Raw genomic sequence first — 20,711 nt, 5'->3', positions numbered from 1 at the left:
AGATCATAATTTTTGTTTCAGTTTCTGTTTGAGTTATATTGCCCTTGTTAAAATGTGGTATTTTAGAAAGCAAACAAAGCTCAAGAAGTGAGTTTGTGCCCGCAGTTGCTGAGGCACTGTGGCTCCTGTTCCTGCAATTCCTATTTTAAGTACGGTATAGAAAAAAAGACATTGTCTCAAATACCACGGTGTGGGAACTGTGAGCAAATGTTGACTTTTTAATGGCAACCACTGCATGGCTGACTTTCCTAGGTAACCAATACCATTCAAGGTCACTCTGGTTCTTTTGAATATCCTCCTGCCCCCATCTTTTTTTAAATGTACTTTTTATTTAATTACATTTACAAGCCTTATTTTGAGGATTTAAACGGTACTTAGTGGTGCCTGGACCCATGCTGGTTCTCTGTACAAGAATGAAATTCACCTTCTGTTTTTAAAGGCAGTATAACAAGAAATACTTTACAGAGTGTTTTGAAAGGAGTTGCTAGCCAGCATATTGCAGAACTTCATATTTACCTTTTGTGCCATGAGTCAGAGCTAATTACTTCACAGCCACGCACCTCAGACTAGGTGTGTCATTGGGAGGCATTGAAAACTCCATTTGCTTTAGATTACCTCCATGCCTAACAGCATCAGGTGAGCAGTAATCAGCGCAGTACCATTTTCTCCCAGTGAGGCCTCAGAATACATTTGGTTTGGTGGCCTCCTTGTTTCTGAATTGCCTCTTTGAAGGCACCAGTGACTGATTAGATAAGGCAGTTATGTGTATGCAGAACTGTATACAGCCCAAATAATAAAACGTGTTAAGTTTGCTCTCACTGTTTATCAGTGTAGTTTAAAACTAATTGAGGATTTATTTGTGGATGTGTAAACTGCGCTGTTCAGCATGAAGAGCTCTTTATCTCAGGGGAAGTGGACAAGCCTATGTCCAACAGAAGTTTGATTCCAGGTAGGTTCTACAAAATACCAGGGACCAAATGCAGACCTGGTTTAAGAAGGCACAGTTCTACTATATTCAGAGGCATTGCCCCGCTTATACCATGCCTGAATTTGGCCCAGTATCTTTAGCAGTAGCCATCCACTTTCAACACATTTGCATTATCATAGAGCAAACAGAGGATCTCCCAAGTGTGTCCCTGTACTCCATCTTAGCATCTTACTCATGATTAAGGTTAAGATTTTGTCACAGTTATTTTTAGCAAAAGTCACGAACAAGTAGCAGGCAAAAAAAAAAAATTAATTGGAGCCTGTGACTTGTCTGTGACTTTTACTAAAAATAACTGGGAAGAATGACAAGCTGATAACTGGGGGGTGGGGTGGATGACAGCTAGAGCCCAAGACTCACTGCCATGGCCGCAGCTGCAGCCTCAAGGTGTGGGGGCTGCAACACTGACAGCTGAAGCCAAAGAAGTTATGGAGGACCAGTAAAGTCAGGGAATCCGTGACCTCCATGACTAAATCATATCCTTAATCATCACTCTGTTTTTACAGACAGAGAAACTGAGCTGCAGAGATGTTAAATGACTTTCCCAAGGTCACACAGGCCCCAATCCTGCAAAGTGATCAGTGTGGGCAGACCTTTATATCCACAGAGTCCTTACTGAGCAGGAGTGGGACCTCAATGAGGCCCAGTTTCATGTTCTGACTACTGGTTCCCTGAGCCTCACTCCCAAGCCTCAACTGACTGGACAACATTACTTTTCCTTTCATTATCATTACCTTTGTGTAATGAGTAGGTGGCAGGTAGTGATGGGTGGACCTGAAAAGATTCAGACGTTTAGGCTTGGATATTTAACCATTCAAATAAATGCCCAACCCTCATCCATGCTATCTGAACATTTGGGATCTGCTAAATTGGGCTTTATTCCTCCGTGGAGCTCTGTGCCTGCTGAGAGCTCATTGCAGGACTTGATTTGGAACTCTCACAGATGCTGACTTTGTCCTCACCCATAACTATTTCACATTTGGGGACAACGTATACCTTCAAATCAGCAGCACTCCTATGGGTACCCGCATGGCCCCGCAGTATGCCAACATTTTTATGGCTGACTTAGAACAACGCTTCCTCAGCTCTCGTCCCCTAATGCCCCTACTCTGCTTGTGCTACACTGATGACATCTTCATCATCTGGACCCATGGAAAAGAAGGCCTTGAGGAATTCCACCATGATTTCAACAATTTCCATCCCACCATCAACCTCAGCCTGGACCAGTCCACACAAGAGATCCACTTCCTGGATATTACAGTGCTAATAAGCGATGGTCACATAAACAGCACCCTATTCTGGAAACCTACTGACCTCTGTACTTACCTGCATGCCTCCAGCTTTCATCCAGACCACACCACACGATCCATTGTCTATAGCCAAGCTCTACGATACAACCACATTTGCTCCAACCCCTCAGACAGAGACAAACACTGACAAGATCTCTATCAAGCATTCTTACAACTACAATACCCACCTGCTGAAGTGAAGAAATAGATTAACAGAGCCAGAAGAGTACCCAGAAGTTACCTACTACAGGACAGGCCCAACAAAGAAAATAACAGAACGCCACTAGCCGTCACCTTTAGCCCCCAACTAAAACCTCTCCAGCGCATCATCAAGGATCTACAACCTATCCTGAAGGATGACCCATCACTCTCACAGATCTTGGGAGACAGGCCAGTCCTTGCTTACAGACAGCCCCCCAACCTGAAGCAAATACTCACCAGCAACCACACACCACACAACAAAAACACTAACCCAGGAACCTATCCTTGCAACAAAGCCCATTGCCAACTGTGTCCACATATCTATTCAGGAGACACCATCATAGGGCCTAATCACATCAGCCACACTATCAGAAGCTCGTTCACCTGCACATCTACCAATGTGATATATGCCATCATGTGCCAGCAATGCCCCTCTGCCATGTACATTGGCCAAACCGGACAGTCTCTACGTTAAAGAATAAATGGACACAAATCAGATATCAAGAATTATAACATTCAAAAACCAGTCGAAGAACACTTCAATCTCTCTGGTCACTCAATTACAGACCTAAAAGTCGCAATATTACAAGAAAAAAACTTCAAAAACAGTCTCCAACAGGAGACTGCTGAATTGGAATTAGTTTGCAAACTGGACACCATTATATTAGGCTTGAATAAAGACTGGGAGTGGATGTGTCATTACACAAAGTAAAACTATTTCCCCATGTTTATTTTTGCCCCCTACTGTTCCTCACACATTCTTGTCAACTGCTGGAAATGGCCCATCTTGATTATCACTACAAAAGGTTTTTTTTCCTCTCCTGCTGGTAATAGCTTACCTTAACTGATCACTCTCGTTATAGTGTGTATGGTAACATGTATGTTTCATGTTCTCGGTGTATATAAAATATTCCTACTATATTTTCCACTACATGCATCCGACAAAGTGGGCTGTAGCTCACAAAAGCTTATGCTCTTATAAATTTGTTAGTCTCTAAGGTGCCACAAGTACTCCTGTTCTTTTTGCGGATACAGACTAACACGGCTGCTACTCTGAAACCTGACTTTTCCTGGAATTTCTACAAATACTGATTTCTGGTGTGTTCAGACATGCCACAAAGAGTGGCTGAGTTTGGCATTTTTTCTCCTGAGGACAGCCAGAAACCAGAGGTTCACACTTAGGATACATGAAAATAGAAAATATTGGAAAGAATAAAATGTTTTTGAAGCTCAGAAAATGTTCACTTAGACATCTGGCACGCAAATACTGAGTTACAGGTGGTTTATGTTGATGTGATATGTGTATTTATTGCTAATGTGTGAAGTCTCATAACTGCTGCTGCACAGACTGTCAATTCGATAAAATTTAGTGGTAAAAAAGTTAGTATAAATGCTCTATCTTATGGTGATGTCACACACAAGATAGATTTTGGATGGGAGACTCTCACGTGTGACAGAATTACCAACTTAATATCACTTCTGCAGGGCTCATGCACTGTAAAATTTAGCACTACATCACTGATTATATCACACAAACACACACACAAATGAGCTAGCCAAAGAAATAAAAAGTGTCAGAAAGTTTTCTTAAGGTGTGAAAAACATCTTGTTTCACATTAATCAAAACCAGCCGTATCCATGAAAATTTGCAAACTACCAAAAAGACAACCACAAAATCCTCCTCTCTGTGCTGAGAATAAGCATGAAACTTTCCAGCCCAAAAAGCAACTGGAGGTCTAACATAGTGAATGCCAGTGAAAATGAGGTAGGATCAGAGTCTAAAATAGGGAAAGAACAAGTCAAAAATTTCTGAGACAAGTTAGATGTCTTCAAATCACTAGACCTGATGAAATGCATCCTAGAATATGCAAGGAGCTGATGGAGAAGATATCTGAGCCATTAGCAATTATCTTTGAAAAGTCATGGAAGACGGGAGACATTCCAGAAGACTGGAAAAGGGCAGATATAGTGGAAATGGAAATAAGGACAACCTGGGGAATTACAGACCAGACAGCTTAACTTCTGCACCTGGAAAGATAATGGAGCAAATAATTAAGAAATCAGTTTGCAAACACCTAGAAGATAATGAGGTGATAAGTAACAGCCAGCATGGATTTGTCAAGAACAAATCATGTCAAACCAACCAGATAGCTTTCTTTGACAGGGTAACAAAAGCCTTGTAGACAGGGGGGAAGCGGTAGATGTGGTATATCTTGACTTTAGTAAGGCTTTTGATACTGTCTCGCATGACCGTCTCATAAACAAACTAGGGAAATACAACCTAGATGGAGCTACTATAAGGCGGGTGCATAACTGGTTGGAAAATAGTTCCCGGAAAGTAGTTATCAGCGGTTCACAGTCATTTTGGAAGGGCATAATGAGTGGGTTCCTGCAGGGATCAGTTCTTCGTCCGGTTCTGTTCAATATCTTCATCAACGATTTAGAGAATGGCATAGAGAGTACACTTATAAAGTTTGCGGACGATACCAAGCTGGGAGGGGTTGCAAAGTGCTTTGGAGGATAGGATTAAAATTCAAAATGATCTGGACAAACTGGAAAAATGATCTGAAGTAAACAGGATGAAATTCAATAATTCAAAGTACTCCACTTAGGAAGGGACAATCAGTTGCACACATACAGAATAGAAAATGACTGCCTAGGAAGGAGTACTGTGGAAAGGGATCTGGGGGTCATAGTGGATCACAAACTAAATATGAGTCAACAATGTAATGCTGTTGCAAAAAAAGCAAACATAATTCTGGGCTGTATTAGTAGGAGTATTGTAAGCAAGACATGAGAAGTAATTCTTCTGCTCTACTCTGTGCTGATTAGGCCTCAACTGGAGTATTGTTGTGTCCAGTTCTGGGCGCCACATTTCAGAAAAGATGTGGACAAATTGGAGAAGTCCAAAGAAGAGCAACAAAAATGATTAAAGGTCTAGAAAACATGACTTCTGAGGGAATATTGAAAAAATTGGGTTTGTTTAGTCTGGAAAAGAGGAGACTGAGAGGTGACATGATAACAGTTTTCGAGTACATTAAAAGTTGTTACAAGGAGGAGGGAGAAAAATTGTTCTTAATCTCTGCGGATAGGACAAGAAACAATGGGCTTAAATTGCAGCAAGGGCAGTTTAGGTTGGACATTAGAAAAAAACGTCCTAACTGTCAGCATGGTTAAGCACTGGAATAAATTGCCTTGGGAGGTTGTGGAATCTCCATCATTGGGGATTTTTAAGAGCAGGTTGGACAAACATCTGTCACAGGTGGTCTAGATAATACTTACTGCTGCCTTGACTGAGTGCAGGTGACTGGTCTAGACCAGTGCTACTCAAAGTGGTGGTCCATGGACTGGTGTGGGTCCCCTAGCCATCGGCTACCGATCTGCATGCACATTGGAAAAAAAATTGTTGGTCCCCCACATCAGATAGCTTGAGAAGCACTGGTCTAGATGACCTCTCCAGGTCCCTTCCAGTTCTATGATAAGGAAGAAAATGGAGAAAATTGTAAGCACCTGCCAAAGTGGTAGTTGCAAAGAAAGTGTTTCTTCAAATTACATGTGGAGAGTACAATGCGGGGGTGGGGCGGGGAAGGGCTAGTGGGGTGAAGAATTTTTGTCCAAACCCCAACAGCGCTAAATCCAAACAAACCCAACTCTGGGTAAATTCCCCAGGCACGTTGTTATTTGTTACTGGAGGCTCGTTCCTGTTGTTTGCTTCGCTCGCTAAACCCGGACCTAACGCTCGTTCATCACTGCACCCTAAAATGCCCGGCGGTAATTTCCCAGGCTCAGTCCTGGGAGAAGAGCGCCACGCTGACTGGCCGGGGGGGAAGCCGAGAGCGGTGCAGGTGGGAGCAGCCCTGCCTGGGGGCTGGCGTGCGCAGGGAGGCAGCCCCGCATTCACGCCGCGTGTGGACACTCTGAGCCGGACCCAGGCTTGTCCACACGGGAGAGGAGAGGAGAGGAGAGGAGAGGACTGGGCGCGCGCGCGCCGCTCTTAGCGCCGATTGCGGTCCCGCGGAGGCAGGCGGAGAGAGGGAGGCTGGGGCACAGCCCGGCGAGGAGGCGGGCCCCCGCTCGGCCATATTGCAGGGGGAGCGGCGGGGCGGGGCCAGAGGCGCGCACAGGGACCCGAGCGCAGCCCACGGCCGGCTGCCAGTGTGCCCAGTCGCCGCAGAGGACGGCCGGGTAAGGGCCCTCCCAGCAGCTCCCCTCTCCTAGCCGCTCAGCTTCCCGCCCTGGCGCCTGTGTCCGGCCGCGGGAGGACGAGGCAGCGCTGCCAACAGGTGTTGCGGGGATTGGCGCGCCGGGAGCTGCCGCCGCCGGTCTCCCCGCTTCTCCAGGGCGCGGTGCTGCCCGCAGCGCAGCGCCGCGCGGCAGAGGCAGAGTGGGGGGCAGGCAAGCGAGCCCTGCCGGCTCCGGGTGTGGGCAGACCGGAGCCTAGAGTCCGCCTTCGGCTTGACCCCAAGAGCTGTTGGGCTCCCCCCCGCCCTTCCCTGGTGGCTGTTTAAGGGCAAAGGGAGCCCGCTGCTGCCCTGGCCCCTCAGGGGCTCTCTGGGCAGGACCCTTCAGCGGCTCCTCGCAAGGACTCTAAACCAGCTGCTTTGCAAGGCAGGATCTTAATTGTATTGAATGCGTCCGACCTGCCTGCTGGCAGCAGCCCGGGCGGGCGGACTGTGTTGCAAACCAAGGGCTGACAATAGTTTCCAGTTTCTGCTCCCTCCTTCTTCTTTCCCAGGTTATTAAGCTTATACCGCTCAGGAAAGGTGTGTCTGGCCAAATGACCTTCTCTGGTTGCAGCTGGCTCCCTCCCCCCCCCCCCCCCCAAGTGGGCGAGGTCACTTGTGGTTTTCTTTTCTTTTTTTTAAGCAGTGGAGTTCCTTAGTAATTGTTGGTCATGTCTGAATCATCCTTGCTGCTCCCCCTGATTACTTAAGAATCCCAGCAGTGGTTTTAAAGTTCTTTACTTTTCCCCCTTCTCGGTAAACCAGAACTTTTTCCACTCTCCTGTTACCAGATCTCTTTAAAATAGAAGAAACACCTTCAAGCCACTGCACCAGCATTTGTTTCTGGAATAACAGAACCACTGCAAGAACTGAAAATGCCCAAACCGGTGAGTGTTATATTTCATGTCTTCTATCTTGTGGCATTCAATGTACATTCTATGTTTTACTGTAGATTGATAATTTACTTTTTTTTAGGTGACTGTTTCCTTCTAACACTTTTCACAGAGCAATCACACTATATCTGGTCTCAGTCCTAATCCTCAAAGGAAATCAGCACAACCCCTTCAAAAGTTGAGCCTGGGAGCTTAAATTATGACTATTAGACACTAAAAAGAACAGACTGAACAGAGACGGTGGTTTATAACAATCTATAACCCTTTCCCCCCAGCTGTCTTCCCCCTCCCTCCTTTCCCCCCCCCATGACTGAAGGGGTGTTAATGGGCCCTTTCATCTTGAATGATCCCTTGAAATATGTATTAACTATTTATGCTGAACAATCTGTTCCACCTTATACTTAGCTGTAACACCCTGAGTGTATCTCACAAACCTGAAGAAGAGCTCTGGGTAAGCTCGGAAGTTTGAGTGTCCTGGTCCAAGAAAATATATTACCTTGCCTGCCTTGTTTCTCTATTTCCTTCTATGTTTAGAAGGATTATAGAAATTAAGACATCACAATTTGAGAGATCCATGCGAATTTCAAATCTTTTTGATAGGGCATAGCAGCATGATGAAGTCATATAACCAGAGCCACTGGTTTTGTGGTTTGATGGTTTTGTGTACCTGTTGTGCAGGGGGTGCTAGGCTGGCCTCGAGGGGTGGGGTTAGGGTGCAGGGGGTGCTAGGCTGGCCTCGAGGGGTGGGGTTAGGGTGCAGGGGGTGCTAGGCTGGCCTCGAGGGGTGGGGTTAGGGTGCAGGGGGTGCTAGGCTGGCAGCAGAGGTCAGGCCTGCACTCACTGGCAGGAAGCAGCAGGAGCGACCCCAGCCTGCCCCACTCGAGCTCCCGGAGTTGTTAGGGGGATGGGGCAAAAGCTGGAAGGGGGCAGGGCCTTGGGAAAAGGGGTGGAGTGGGGCCTCGGGTAGAGTGGGGATGTTGTCCTGGGCCTGCACCCCCCTAGGGATGGCCCTGCATATAACCATCCAATATAAAAATCAAATGTTGTGTGGGGAGAGACAAGGTGTGCTCAAGTGAGAGAGACAATTTCTAATTCTAACAATCAGAAATCCTATCCTTCAGTTCTTAATTTAAACTTTTATTTATTTAGACTTTTTTAAATTTTAAACTTTTTATACTAGTATTTAAAATTATATAGTACCTTAATCTAACTATACAAAACTCTACCCCAAGGGCAAGTAACTGTTTTTGGTGGGCAAAAATATAATTAATTTTGTTCATTTATGGTTAACATGGGTGAGCAGACTTTGAACCTGAGTTGGTAAATCTTTGTAATTTTGCAAGGTTGCCTTAAAGGTAGAGGGGCATGTGTGTGTTCCTTTGTAAAATAGCTCATTTATAGCCTGTGGACTGACAGGTGTCTGAGGCTAAGTCTATTTTGTAGTGACTTAAGTGTTTTGGTTTTTTTTAAGATTCATTTGCTATTAAAATGTAATCATTCCAAAAGAGGAGAAATAGACTTATTTCTATGCATTATGAAGTATACTATGTAAACTCTCTCTGTGTGCATGAAGATATCGGAGCCAAAGAATTCGCTGGTTCCAGCAGAATGTATAACTGAAAAAGGGGTTTAGTAATGGACTTTGATTGGAGATGGGAGGCAGAGGTCAAACAGCTTGATAAAAATTATATTGTATTCTCTGGAAAGATAGTGAAACTAATATGCATACTTAAAGTTCATTGAATAAGTCACTTAATGAATAGGTCACTTCTAGGACAAGAATGCCAAAGGCCTTGCTTTTTCAAAGTGCTGAGCATTTAAACTCATGGGAACTGCAGATGCTCTGGACCTGAAAATCAGGCCTTGGTTGTGTCAACTATAACTATAAATTTATAAACTGATTTTTAGACTAGAAAGAGAGCATAAGAAGTTTTTTAAATCAAATGCATTTTGTATTCTAAAACCTTCGTATGTTGGTAGGAAAAATACTAACCCTTGAGTAACTTAAAAGGGAGGGATTTTATTATGCTCCCAAATGTAACTTTTAGAGTTAGCAGTTAACAAAGTTGCAACTATTTTGTTTTATCTTATAGAGACACACACACTACCTATCCTAGAAGAGAGTCCTGTGGCCTTTTATCTCTGTTTCTGTCTAGTCAACACTAATATAAGTGTTCTTCTGTAACAGCTCACAGGAAGCACTACATAGGATTTTATTAAGAGGCGTGATTTTAGATTTTCATCCAAATATAGGCAGAAATAACTCAATTTTTTTTTTCTGTGCAAGCTTGGTCTACTTTTTTTTTTTTTAAATGTTGTTGCCAACATTGCTATAAATATCTTAGAAAACCCGTTGCTAGTTGGGGACATACCACATATAACAATTAATTCACTCAAAAGACTAGAGGCCTGATCAAAAGCTCATTGAATTCAATGGACTTAAGATCAGGCTTTTGCTGTGAGCTATGGTTCGCTGTCAGGGGAAATCTTAAAGTTGCTAACCATAAAGGACAAAGTTAGTGCATTACTGCCACTGTATATCTTCCACAGAGGCCTGTCATCAATTTATTTTAAAATGCGGTGCGGCTGTAGCAAGTCAGAGCTCTGTGGCTTTGGGGTTTTTTAGTTATAGCTCTGCTTTGGAAAAAGGGTAAACAGATTTATCTTCCAGTGACTAGCAATTGATGTTCCACCCATCATAATGAAGAGTTTGTTTAATTGTGTTGCCAATGACCATTGTACTACAGTCCAAGGTTAACATGTATATGGACTGCAGAATGTCTAAAAAATTTCTGACTGACGATTCAATGTTCAGTAAAAATAGTACAATCTCTCTCCTTTCTTTATGTAAGAATATATGCCTTTCTATTGATGAGAGGTAGTAATGTCCATATGAAGGTCTTTTATAAACTCTGCCCCCCTAGAAAAAAACCTTTTTGAGATTCTAATATATTGCATTATGAACAATTTACCCAGTTTGCAATCTGCTTAACAGGAATGTGCATGCACACACAAATATCATATCCATTGAGAGCTTTATTAAGTGGATCCATTTTGTCTTCCCTCCTCCTCCATGCTGTTTCTCCAGTTTGCATCTTGGTATTGATGTTTTTACAGTTAAGATGGAAATATAGTAGTGTCAGTGGAAAGTGTAAAATGCTGCAAAGACTATCCTATAACCTTCATAGACTACCAAAGTGGCATTGGCAAACAAACTTTTTGAAATCATTCAGTTGGAATAATCTGAACTCATGGGCTCTGATTAATTTATGCTGAAAGGTACTGTAGGCTGAAGAAAAGTTCTTTCATCTAATCAACAAAAGCTGCTTACAACCATGTTCTTAATTCTACCTGAACTGAGCATGACACTGGAGCAATACCGGACAGAGATTGATATTGTTCCTCTCCTTTTGCTGGCTACTAAGTGAATAGAGAAGAGCCAGAATGTTGACAGGTGTGTGTGTGTGAGAGCAGCTGGGGAAGGGCAGCCAGCACCTCCTTTGGTTGGTTTCTGAGCCACGTGCCTTATTGGCTAGGATTTACAGGCATGGCTCTGTGGCAGCACTTACTGATCTAGCATAAACCCAGTCTTTATAATCAGTACTTAATCTGCTGTTCAGTAGACCTAACTCGTATGTTTACTGGAAAAGGATAGAAGAAGAATCATACTGGGATTACTTTATTAGAATACGTTGCTCAGTCTGCCAGTTTCAAATTAGGGGTGATTAATTTGGACTCTTCCCAGCCCTGCTGCTTGTTTTTTACTATCATTAAATAGGATTTTTATCAGTTTATAGGGCATTGTGGGATAGAAATTAAAGCCGTCACTTCAGAGCTGGAACTGCATTGTGAGAGATCAGAAAAGGATAATGCCCTCTGGCCAGAAGATTTAGCGACTCCTAAAGGGGAGTTAACATACTAAGTTAGATTCTGTCTATTTTCCGTTTAAAGTAGGTAAGATGTTGACTCCTTTATACCAGATCACCACATCACTGTAAACAAATATGATTTATCTATTCATATTTCATACCATCATTGATGGGAGACTTTGAGATGACCGATTGCTCTTATTTTTCATAATAGTCCCTTTTTAAAATTGATTAAAAAGCTCTAATTCAGTAATTTAAAAACTTTAAAAAAAAATCCTTGAAAGCAAAACCAACAAAACAAACCTACACAGTTTAGAGCAGTGGTTCTCAAAAAAAATTTTCGTGGACCACTTGAAAATTGCTGAGGGTCTCGGCGGATAACTTAACGATCTTTCCAAATGGTGTTTGTACCATTAGCTAACTATTGTAAAGTGCTTTGGATAAAAGCACTATATTAAAAAAAAACTTAATAATTAACATTTTTTGGTTCTACAGATAAAAGCACACAACTCATATTTTAATATCAGTATTCTTACGTTTCTAATGCGATGGATGTGCCCTCTCTCCCCTGCTGTGGCAGCCCCCGAGCTGGGGCTGAGAAGGAGGAGGGGTCTCTCCCTGGCAGCTGCAGCTCTGGATCTGGGGAAAGTTGCCTCTTTCTCTGGCTGCCGCAGCCCTGCACATCCCAAATTCCCCCCACCCCTTCTTGTCACCCCTCTGCCCCCTCCCACCTACCCCTTATTCTCCTCCCTCCCCCTCCCCCCAAGGCCACCACCTCACCTTACATGTGCATCTTCTCCAGGGTCCAGACACCAATTTAGTGGAGCCACGCCTGCTCCATGAGCCATGGCCTGTGGCCATTTGTTTTCTTGTGTGCAGCTGCCCAGGCTCACACCTTAGAGAGAACTATCCGTGGACCACCTGAATGGAGCTCACAGACCACTGTTTGAGAACCTCTGCTCTAGAGATCATTACCTTTTTGGTTCCATTTGTCATTTTATACAAAGAGATTCATTGCTTAAAATCAGGACACTGGCAGTACTACTGCTCTAGTGGCTTGTATTTTTTAATAGCTTTTTTCCCTTACTACTAAATTAACCCCATCATATCCCAGCACTGTCAGCTACATTTGAGGGAATTTCTGTTGAGTCTTGTGATGTACATTTTACCTTACAGAAACTGCTATAAGATGAATTAAAAACTATCAGCAGTACTATATGGCAGCTCCAAAAAATACCAACACAATTAAACTAAAATTGTGGATTTTGCAACAAGCATGTAATAAGTACGAAGTGTAGCTGTTCTGGAGGTAGACACGCTCTTAAATAAGCTATTTAGTGCACAACTTTAGGTCCCCAATCCGTGTGTGTTTGGAGGTTGGGATGGAAGCAATTATCAGTCAATTACTAGCAAACCAAAATTGTGTAAGTTCCTTAGACAATGGTTCCCTAGATTATGCATACTAAATTATTTGAGCAAGTATAAGTAGATGTCATCCTGCTCTGAAGGGATTTACCTAGACTCTGTCTGAGATTTGTTTATCTTAAAAACAAAATAGTAGAAAAAAGTCTAAACTCAAAGTTCTGCAGAAGTTGCTAGGGAAGGGTTTGCAGAAGTGTACTTTGGTGAAACCCTTCTCAGTAAATGAGGGAGGGGAAGCCACAAATGTAAGGGGCAGCAGAAGAAAGTGTGTAGGTGGCAATAGGGAGGGAGCGTAGTTGTTGGCAGGAAGTGAGTTGTATTGGGCCTGGAACATGAAAAGCTTGACTTGGAAGGTGAGAGGAAGCCAGTGAAGGGCATTGTGAGATTGATATGGACACAATGGCAATACAGGAAGGTATTTGACTTTTTTCTAATGCAGTAATCTTTTTGTACAGATGTGGAATGGTTCTTTCAGGATCTACAACCAAAGCTCTGTATACGAACATCAGTCACTTTTTTTTCTTTGTACTGAGTTTGATAGTGATTTATCTCTAACTTTTTGCCCAGCATATAATTTGGATTTTTTAGTAAATTCTTTTTCTGATCAGAGCTGAGCAAGTCCTGTGTAATGAATGATTTACTTAACAAACCTAGTCTTGCCTTCTGCTGGTGGAATGTCTGTGTGCTGATGGCAACTTTCTCAGACTTATTTGGTCTTGGTTCCTTTTTATGTGGGGCTGTTACCTGTGGATGTTTCCCCCTACCCCCAAGCTGTGTGCGGCAGTGACTGGTCAGATAAGTCTCAGGGTATGTTTCCTGATTTAGTCAAGTGCATACAAGTTTTGTGAATACCGGAAAGCAGATTTCATATTTAGCTTCTACAGATTTGTGAGATTGGCTCTCTCTACATTTATGCCTCTAAAATTCAGTCTCTTACTTTCCTGGAAGGCAACCCCTAAAAAGGGGGTGAGTACGGTCAGAAGAATTCATTTTTAAACACCTGAGAAAATAGTCGTGATAAACTTTTCCCCTTCCGTACCTCCATCCCAAAACCTGGCTCTATTCCTCATTATGTACCTTTAACTGTGGAGGACAGTGGACTCCTGCCTTCATGTTTCATAAAGGAATTATCTCCTTCAATTCTTCGTATCAGATTGGCGTAACTGGGTCTTTGAGTCTAAAATTAACAAAACTCTTGTATATGTTGACACTCACAAGCTGTTCGCAACGTCTATTGCACTTAATTCCTCCTCCCCCCAAGATGAATTTTTACTATCCTTTCAAGATTGGTTTACCTATCAAAGCCAATTTAATGTTTAAAAGTACTCACGAGTAATATAAGCAGTATATTTATATTTGTACTGTACCGGTCCTTGCCGCTTGTCTCCTTCCCCCCCCCCCCCCACCTTGATCCTTAAGCGTTGTGTGTTCCACCTCTCTCCAGAGAGGTGACACGTGCAGGAGCAACAGGGAAAAAAGGGGAGGGGCTGATGCTTCCCCCACCACTGCCCAGGAAACTGCCGTGGCAACAGGGAAACCCCCTGGTGGCTGCATGTGGCCATGGTGGCTGCATTTGAGAAATGGTGGTTTAATGTCTTGTCTTATTTGAAATTTAAAAACAAAAAAAAGTGGGCTACCTTATAGTAAAGAAAAAAGCTCTGCGCTTCTATTTGGAGACATTACACAACAAAAAACCTGATAATTTTAAAAGTAGGTCAGATTTTGAGACTAAAATTACTTCATGACCTTTACACATTTGCATGTGTGTGTAATTAGCACTCTTATTTAGTGCTTCTGTCCCAGGATCTCAATGTACTTCACATGATATTGGGTCTTGCATCAACCCTGAAGCAGATAAGCATTGTCCCATTTTACAGATGAGTGATCTTGTTCCCAGTTGTATGGTGGACTTTAGTGACCTCAGGTAAGCTACTGAAAATTGTATCTAGCCCACAGAAGTCTGGGACTGAGCTGGGAACAAAACTTGAGCCCTGACTTGCGTCCCCTTACTCTAACCACTGAGACCACACTCCTTTCCTGAAGGATGCAGTGGGCCACATCTGGCTTCTCCTCAGTCATGTGAGGTAATTCTGTTGATTCATGTGAATAAGCAAGCAGGATTTGGTCCAATATGTAAAGTTGATAACAGCTGAAAATAAGCCCTGGGGAGGAAAGATGGTCTTGTGGGTAAAGGTTTCTGATTTGAAGATTTGGATTTTTATTCTTGGATGTGGCACAAGCTTGACTTCTTTGCACCACAGTCTCCTCCTCTATAAATGGAGATAATGTTTCCCTATCTAAAAGGTGCATTGGGAAATAATATTTAATAAAGGACTTGGAGATTCTCAGTTGGAAGGTGCACTAGAAGTGTAGAGTATTCTGTATAAGCTTTCTTTCTCATGGGTACTGTAAATTCCTGATACTCCACGAAGAATATCCAAGAAGATTTTGTTTAATTGGTTAGCAGACTCAACTGTCTAAAACAGGTGTCATCCAAAGAGGAGTCTAGTTTAAAATTGAGCATAGTTTGTTTACAAACCTTTCGGAAAATTGAAAACTATGCTCAATTTTAAACTAGACTCCTCTTTGGATGACACCTGTTTTAGACAGTTGAGTCTGCTAACCAATTAAGCAAAATCTTCTTGGATTTTCTTCGTGGAGTATCAGGAATTTGCAGTACCCATGAGAAAGAAAGCTTATACAGAATACTCTACACTTCTAGTGCACCTTCCAACTGAGAATCTCCAAGTCCTTTATTAAATATTATTTCCCAATGCACCTTTTAGGTAGCGAAGCATTATTCGATTTGACCACAAGCCTTTTCTCCCCCTTTTCTTAGGTTTCACCCATTCCACAGCTACCTGCTTCCCTCCATCACATTACACATTCTCTGTGGGCATCTGTGGAGTGCACTGCCTTAAAAACTTTACGTTCTAGTCAAGGAGACGCTTTGAGTGATAAATAATTACTATTTGCTCTCACGTAAAGAGAGGTCAGTGCAAGCCAAGATGGAATTGTTTTGTTAGTAATAAGTGATGTGAGAGGCAGGCTGAGCTGTAGGGAAAAAAAATGTTTTATTAGCATGCAGAAGGTGGCATGAAAGCCTTGCCCCAGCTTGCATTCCTGAGCCCCTGGTGCCACTGCAAACTGCGTTCTTTCTGAAATGCAACCCTCTCTTCAGTTCTACTCTTACTTCATTAGCGATACTGCTACTAAGAGTAGAACTGAAGAGAGGGTTGCATTTCAGAAAGAACGCAGTTTGCAGTGGCACCAGGGGCTCAGGAATGCAAGCTGGGGCAAAGCTTTCATGCCACCTTCTGCATGCTAATAAAACACTTTTTTCCTACAGCTCAGCCTGCCTCTCACATCACTTATTACTAACAAAACAATTCCATCTTGGCTTGCACTGACCTCTCTTTACGTGAGAGCAAATAGTAATTATTTATCACTCAAAGCGTCTCCTTGACTAGAACGTAAAGTTTTTAAGGCAGTGCACTCCACAGATGCCCACAGAGAATGTTTGTAATGTGATGGAGGGAAGCAGGTAGCTGTGGAATGGGTGAAACCTAAGAAAAGAAGGGGGAGAAAAGGCTTGTGGTCAAATCGAATAATGCTTCGCTACCTAAAAGGTGCATTGGGAAATAATATTTAATAAAGCATTTTTGACACACATGGGATTGGCATGGTCTCTGAAACTAGGCACAGATGATAATGCCTTACTTTGGGGAAATTGTAAGTGTTGCCACCTCTTTTCATGTTCTCTTCTCACACATTCAGTTCCCTAAGAATATCCCTTCGTTTACCATGATGCCTCCGAGGTAACTGCGGAGAGCCTGATTACTAGTAAGAGCTTTCCAATGGGTATAGCTTGTGCCTCTCATCCCTTTCTGGGCACGTTCTTACTCTTCCACTTCCCCCGGACCCTCACACTGTATTTTCTGAACTGCCTGGACATGACCCTCTGGAAGTGTACATGACTGGCCTCTCCTTTCATCTGCTTTCCCTGTTCTCACTTCCTCACCCATTCATCTGCTCTGGCGGTGCCATACTTAGACCCATAACGTTCATAGAGCACCTCTTGAATAGTAATGTTATATGCTGGTAGTGCTGAGACATTCTAAGCAGGTTGTGTTCATGCTACAGTGGCCAGCGTATTTAGTCATTGGACAAAATCTACTTTGAGAAGGGAAACCTGGACTGTGATACTGCGTGTTCCTAGGCAACAAATTTACCATAGGATCTTCAGCTTCCACCAGATATGGACTGAAGGATCTTAAGGTTAATGCATCCTCCAGGGGGTGTACCATGAGAGAGTAAACTTTCAAAGCAATGCCACCACTGAGCGAAAAACACGAGTATTACTGGTTTGGGTTTGAGTTAAGCACCTGAACTTGCACTTACACTGGTAGTTGTTTTCCAGATTGATCCCTTAAATTTAATAAAGATACCAAGTGGTCTTGAAATATTTTATAGGGCTTATCCATAATATTAAGCTTTGTTTTATTTGATTACAAAAGGGTATTCCATTACACGGTCAAAAAACTACTAAAGCAATGTCAAATGGCTAAAAATCCCTGAAATTGTTTGTAAGCCTGAAAGTTTAGAATGTTTATTTCTAGTGTTAGTCAAACACTAATATTTACGGCTCTTGCTAACCATGGAGCAAACTTTGAACTCCATTTTTAGTCTAGACTGAGTGGCAATACATTCAGCAACTTCTGTAAACAAAGCCATTCATGTTTTAAAAGCTTCAGTTTAGGGTGTAAAGAGCTTATTCTTGTAAATACATTGAACTATATTATCAGGATGCAATTTTTTTGTGTACAGCTGTTGTGACAAAAGTGTCTAATCTGTAAAGGAGTTTCATGCAGTGGCTTGCAGATTTCCTTGGTGTTTATCATTTTAATACAAAGAATCTATTGTTTGCTGTGGTCTGTGAACCATTTGTCATCAAGAGGAGTAGTGCTGTGTTGAAGTAATCAGAAATGGTTGTGTGTTACAGCAGTTCTTGTGTGTACAAATATGGCACACTAAGTAAGTGCTAATAAAGTCTTTACCACATCCCCTATTCTGTAATAAGCCAAATAATTAAAAGTATGTTAGCTTTTTTTAGTGGAAGACTTCAAAAGTTCTCTTCACTTTTTAAAAGCCAGGCTGCATTAATAAAATGACAAACTCGATGTTATGACAAGTTTAAAGCTTAAAATTTTGGAACTTTCCAGGGCTAAATAAAATTGCTTTGTCTCACTGAAAAGTTGGGAATGTTTTTTGTTTTTATTTTTTGTCTTAAGCCATGAAAATTTGAGACATTGGATCTTAAACCTGTCACTCATCTGAGATTGAATGCTTGTTCAAGGTGAAGTTGGTACAAATGTAGTGTGGGAGGGGCTGCAGGAAGCCTGTGTTTGGGAGAGGAGGAGAAATGTTTCTCTGGGAAGTAGGTTTTTCTTTTAATGGCAATTGTTTGAAGCTGCTCAGAGGTCAACAACATTGAAAGCCCCAGGGAGGGGGTGAGTGAGCAGTATGCATGTGAAACTATTGATGCAGGATCAATTAAACTTCTCACACAGATATCATAGCCATATCTGTGTATGCATGTAATCTAATGCTTTGCAGCCAAAAGGTTCCCAAACACTTGAACTATTTGCATAAAGCTCCACTGAAATTCAGCCACCTCTGGGATAGAGGGCAGCATGTAGTTTTGTTGCATGTCAATGGAGGGGGGTAGAATGTTTTGGCCAAGGACACCAGTGCAAACCTGAATTCCAGTTTAAAAACTGGTGTGGTATTTTCTAATGTCCATTTAGACCAGAGAGGACTCTGTTTTGAGGTTTCTATCCCAGAGACACCCTCCCATTAAGCTGAAATAGTGCTCATTTATTTATCTTGGGCTGAAGAGCCAAGTTGGCCTTATTAATATAGCTGGCTGAAGAACAGGAATGAGTCTTTGTCTGCCCCAAGTCTTTTTTCACTCCAAAAAACTTTGACTTTTGACCAGCTCTATTTGTTGGGCTTTGATCTTATAATTCTAGAATTTTCAGACCAGGGGTCTCTGTTTTTGTGCACGTTGAAGTTACTTACAATAGTGGAAACTAAGTTTAAAACAGTGTCCTACAATACCTTGGGCAAACCCTATGGAATTAAGTAAAACCTTACCGAATGACGTTTAATAGCTTTGGGGTCCATTGTATTGAAAATGCATATGTTTATGTACTATTGTGGGCTTGTATGGAACTTTGCTAGGAGGAGGAAGGATTAATTTAATCTTTGGGAGATGATGTGAACTTCAAAAGATTACATTGACCAATATAGCGCAGACAATTAATCTTTTGGGACGATATGTGTGAAGTGGAATTCCTAGGAAGTACTGTACTGGGCAGGAGGGGATTGCAACCCCCTACCTACAATCTGAGCCTATGAAACTTCGCTCAGAGGGGAGACCTTTTGTCTGGTGATCACCTGTTGCAGGAGGACAGTTCAAAGACCCAAAGTGGATTCTCTAGGGACCAATAGACAAAAAAGGATTTTTGGATAAATAGCCTGGTTTTAAACAGGCCCAGGGCATTCATTCTGATCCAGTAAATGGACAGGACCCTGAGACCTTAGGGAAGCGTTGGAAGGACTGACACCAACCAGAGCCCTTGTGTATAGATGGATGGGGGTGATCTCTGGTAATCTTATTGGCATGTGTGTAGGTTCCTTTATTGTTTTTTTAATGTTTTCTCTGCAGTGCTTTTACCTTAATAAAATATGCTTGCTTAGAATGAACTGGGTAGTAACTTCTAATTAGCAATGACACCGTTTCATCTCTGAGACGAATAGTGAAGCAGGTCTGTTTAGGCAGGCTCTCTTTTGCTGCGAATAACGCAGTGAAGGCAGGGAATTGTTCAGCCTGGACATACTGTGCTCAGAGGAGAGAAATATGAGTCGCCACTGAAGAAGAGCAATGGCTAGGAGTCCAGAAGCATGAAAGTGGGTGCCCTTGCTGGATCACTGAAGGGGGATACAGATGTCATTGCCCTGAACTGTGACAACTACCATTCTGACGTGTTGGTGTTTTACACTCACTTTGCCGTGCCATAAATAATTACATGAGGATAGGGTAATAGAGAATTGGGGCCCTGGACTAGCCACCCTAGAACCACAAATTCTCCTGTAAAGGAGGCTGTATTCTAGGCAACACTTCGCATTGCCATATTCCTATCTCTCTCACCCTCTCGTTTCTTTATGTAAGAAAATAACACTGTCAGTAATTGTGCTATCTTTAAAAAAAAAAAATGCTTAGGGAACTAAGTCCTGCCTACCTCCCACTTTATTCAATAAGTAAAACCTCACTAACTTGCACTGATAAGCATTCTGCCTGTGACCGACTAACATCTGAAAGTAAAAAAAAAAGAAAAGAAATTATTCTGTTTAATTCACAGAACCCTAGTAGAAGTATTATATAGCTTATAACACTGTTTCTTTTGTAGTTGTCTCTTGCCACCCTTCTATAGAATGGTAGCTAAAATTCATAGTTTGTGTTGCTTTGAATCCTTTTACTGTCAAAAGAGCTTTTATTACATTTATATAGCAAAGGGGAAGTATGCCTCAGCTGGAAAATGACAAATTCCTTGACCCTCGTTCTTTCAAGTGCTATTTAGCTGAGATTCCCCAAATTTACATAATTATCCTGGAGTAGATTTCAGATTGTGACTCCTGGATCTGTTTTTAGGATACTGCCAATACAAGAACTCTTAAGGCTTGGTTACACTTACATTTTATAGTGCTCTAACTTGCTGGCTCAGGGGTGTGAAAAATCACCCCCCCCCCCAGCACAGCAAGTCAGA

General features: G+C 42.3%; 1 protein-coding gene across 2 annotated transcripts in view; it reads left to right on the top strand.

Annotated features, from left to right (window-relative positions):
• The first annotated feature begins 6,554 nt into the window (after positions 1 to 6,554).
• The window catches only part of EZR (ezrin), a 55,061-nt gene continuing 40,904 nt past the window's right edge, over positions 6,555 to 20,711 (top strand). The window contains exons 1-2 of one of the 2 annotated variants that reach the window (XM_048844140.2): positions 6,555 to 6,660; positions 7,490 to 7,585. In XM_048844140.2, coding sequence (XP_048700097.1) covers positions 7,574 to 7,585 — 12 coding nt within the window. In that variant the 5' untranslated portion in view covers positions 6,555 to 6,660; positions 7,490 to 7,573. Of the gene's footprint in view, positions 6,661 to 6,734; positions 6,759 to 7,489; positions 7,586 to 20,711 lie in introns of those variants that run through there. The other variant, XM_048844141.2, reaches the window with a different exon arrangement.

This window comes from Caretta caretta, chromosome 3 (genome assembly GCF_965140235.1).
Source record: "Caretta caretta isolate rCarCar2 chromosome 3, rCarCar1.hap1, whole genome shotgun sequence".
Taxonomy (NCBI): domain Eukaryota; kingdom Metazoa; phylum Chordata; order Testudines; family Cheloniidae; genus Caretta; species Caretta caretta.
The sequence above is the reverse complement of the archived record's forward strand: the minus strand, read 5'-3'. Positions and strand labels throughout refer to the sequence as shown.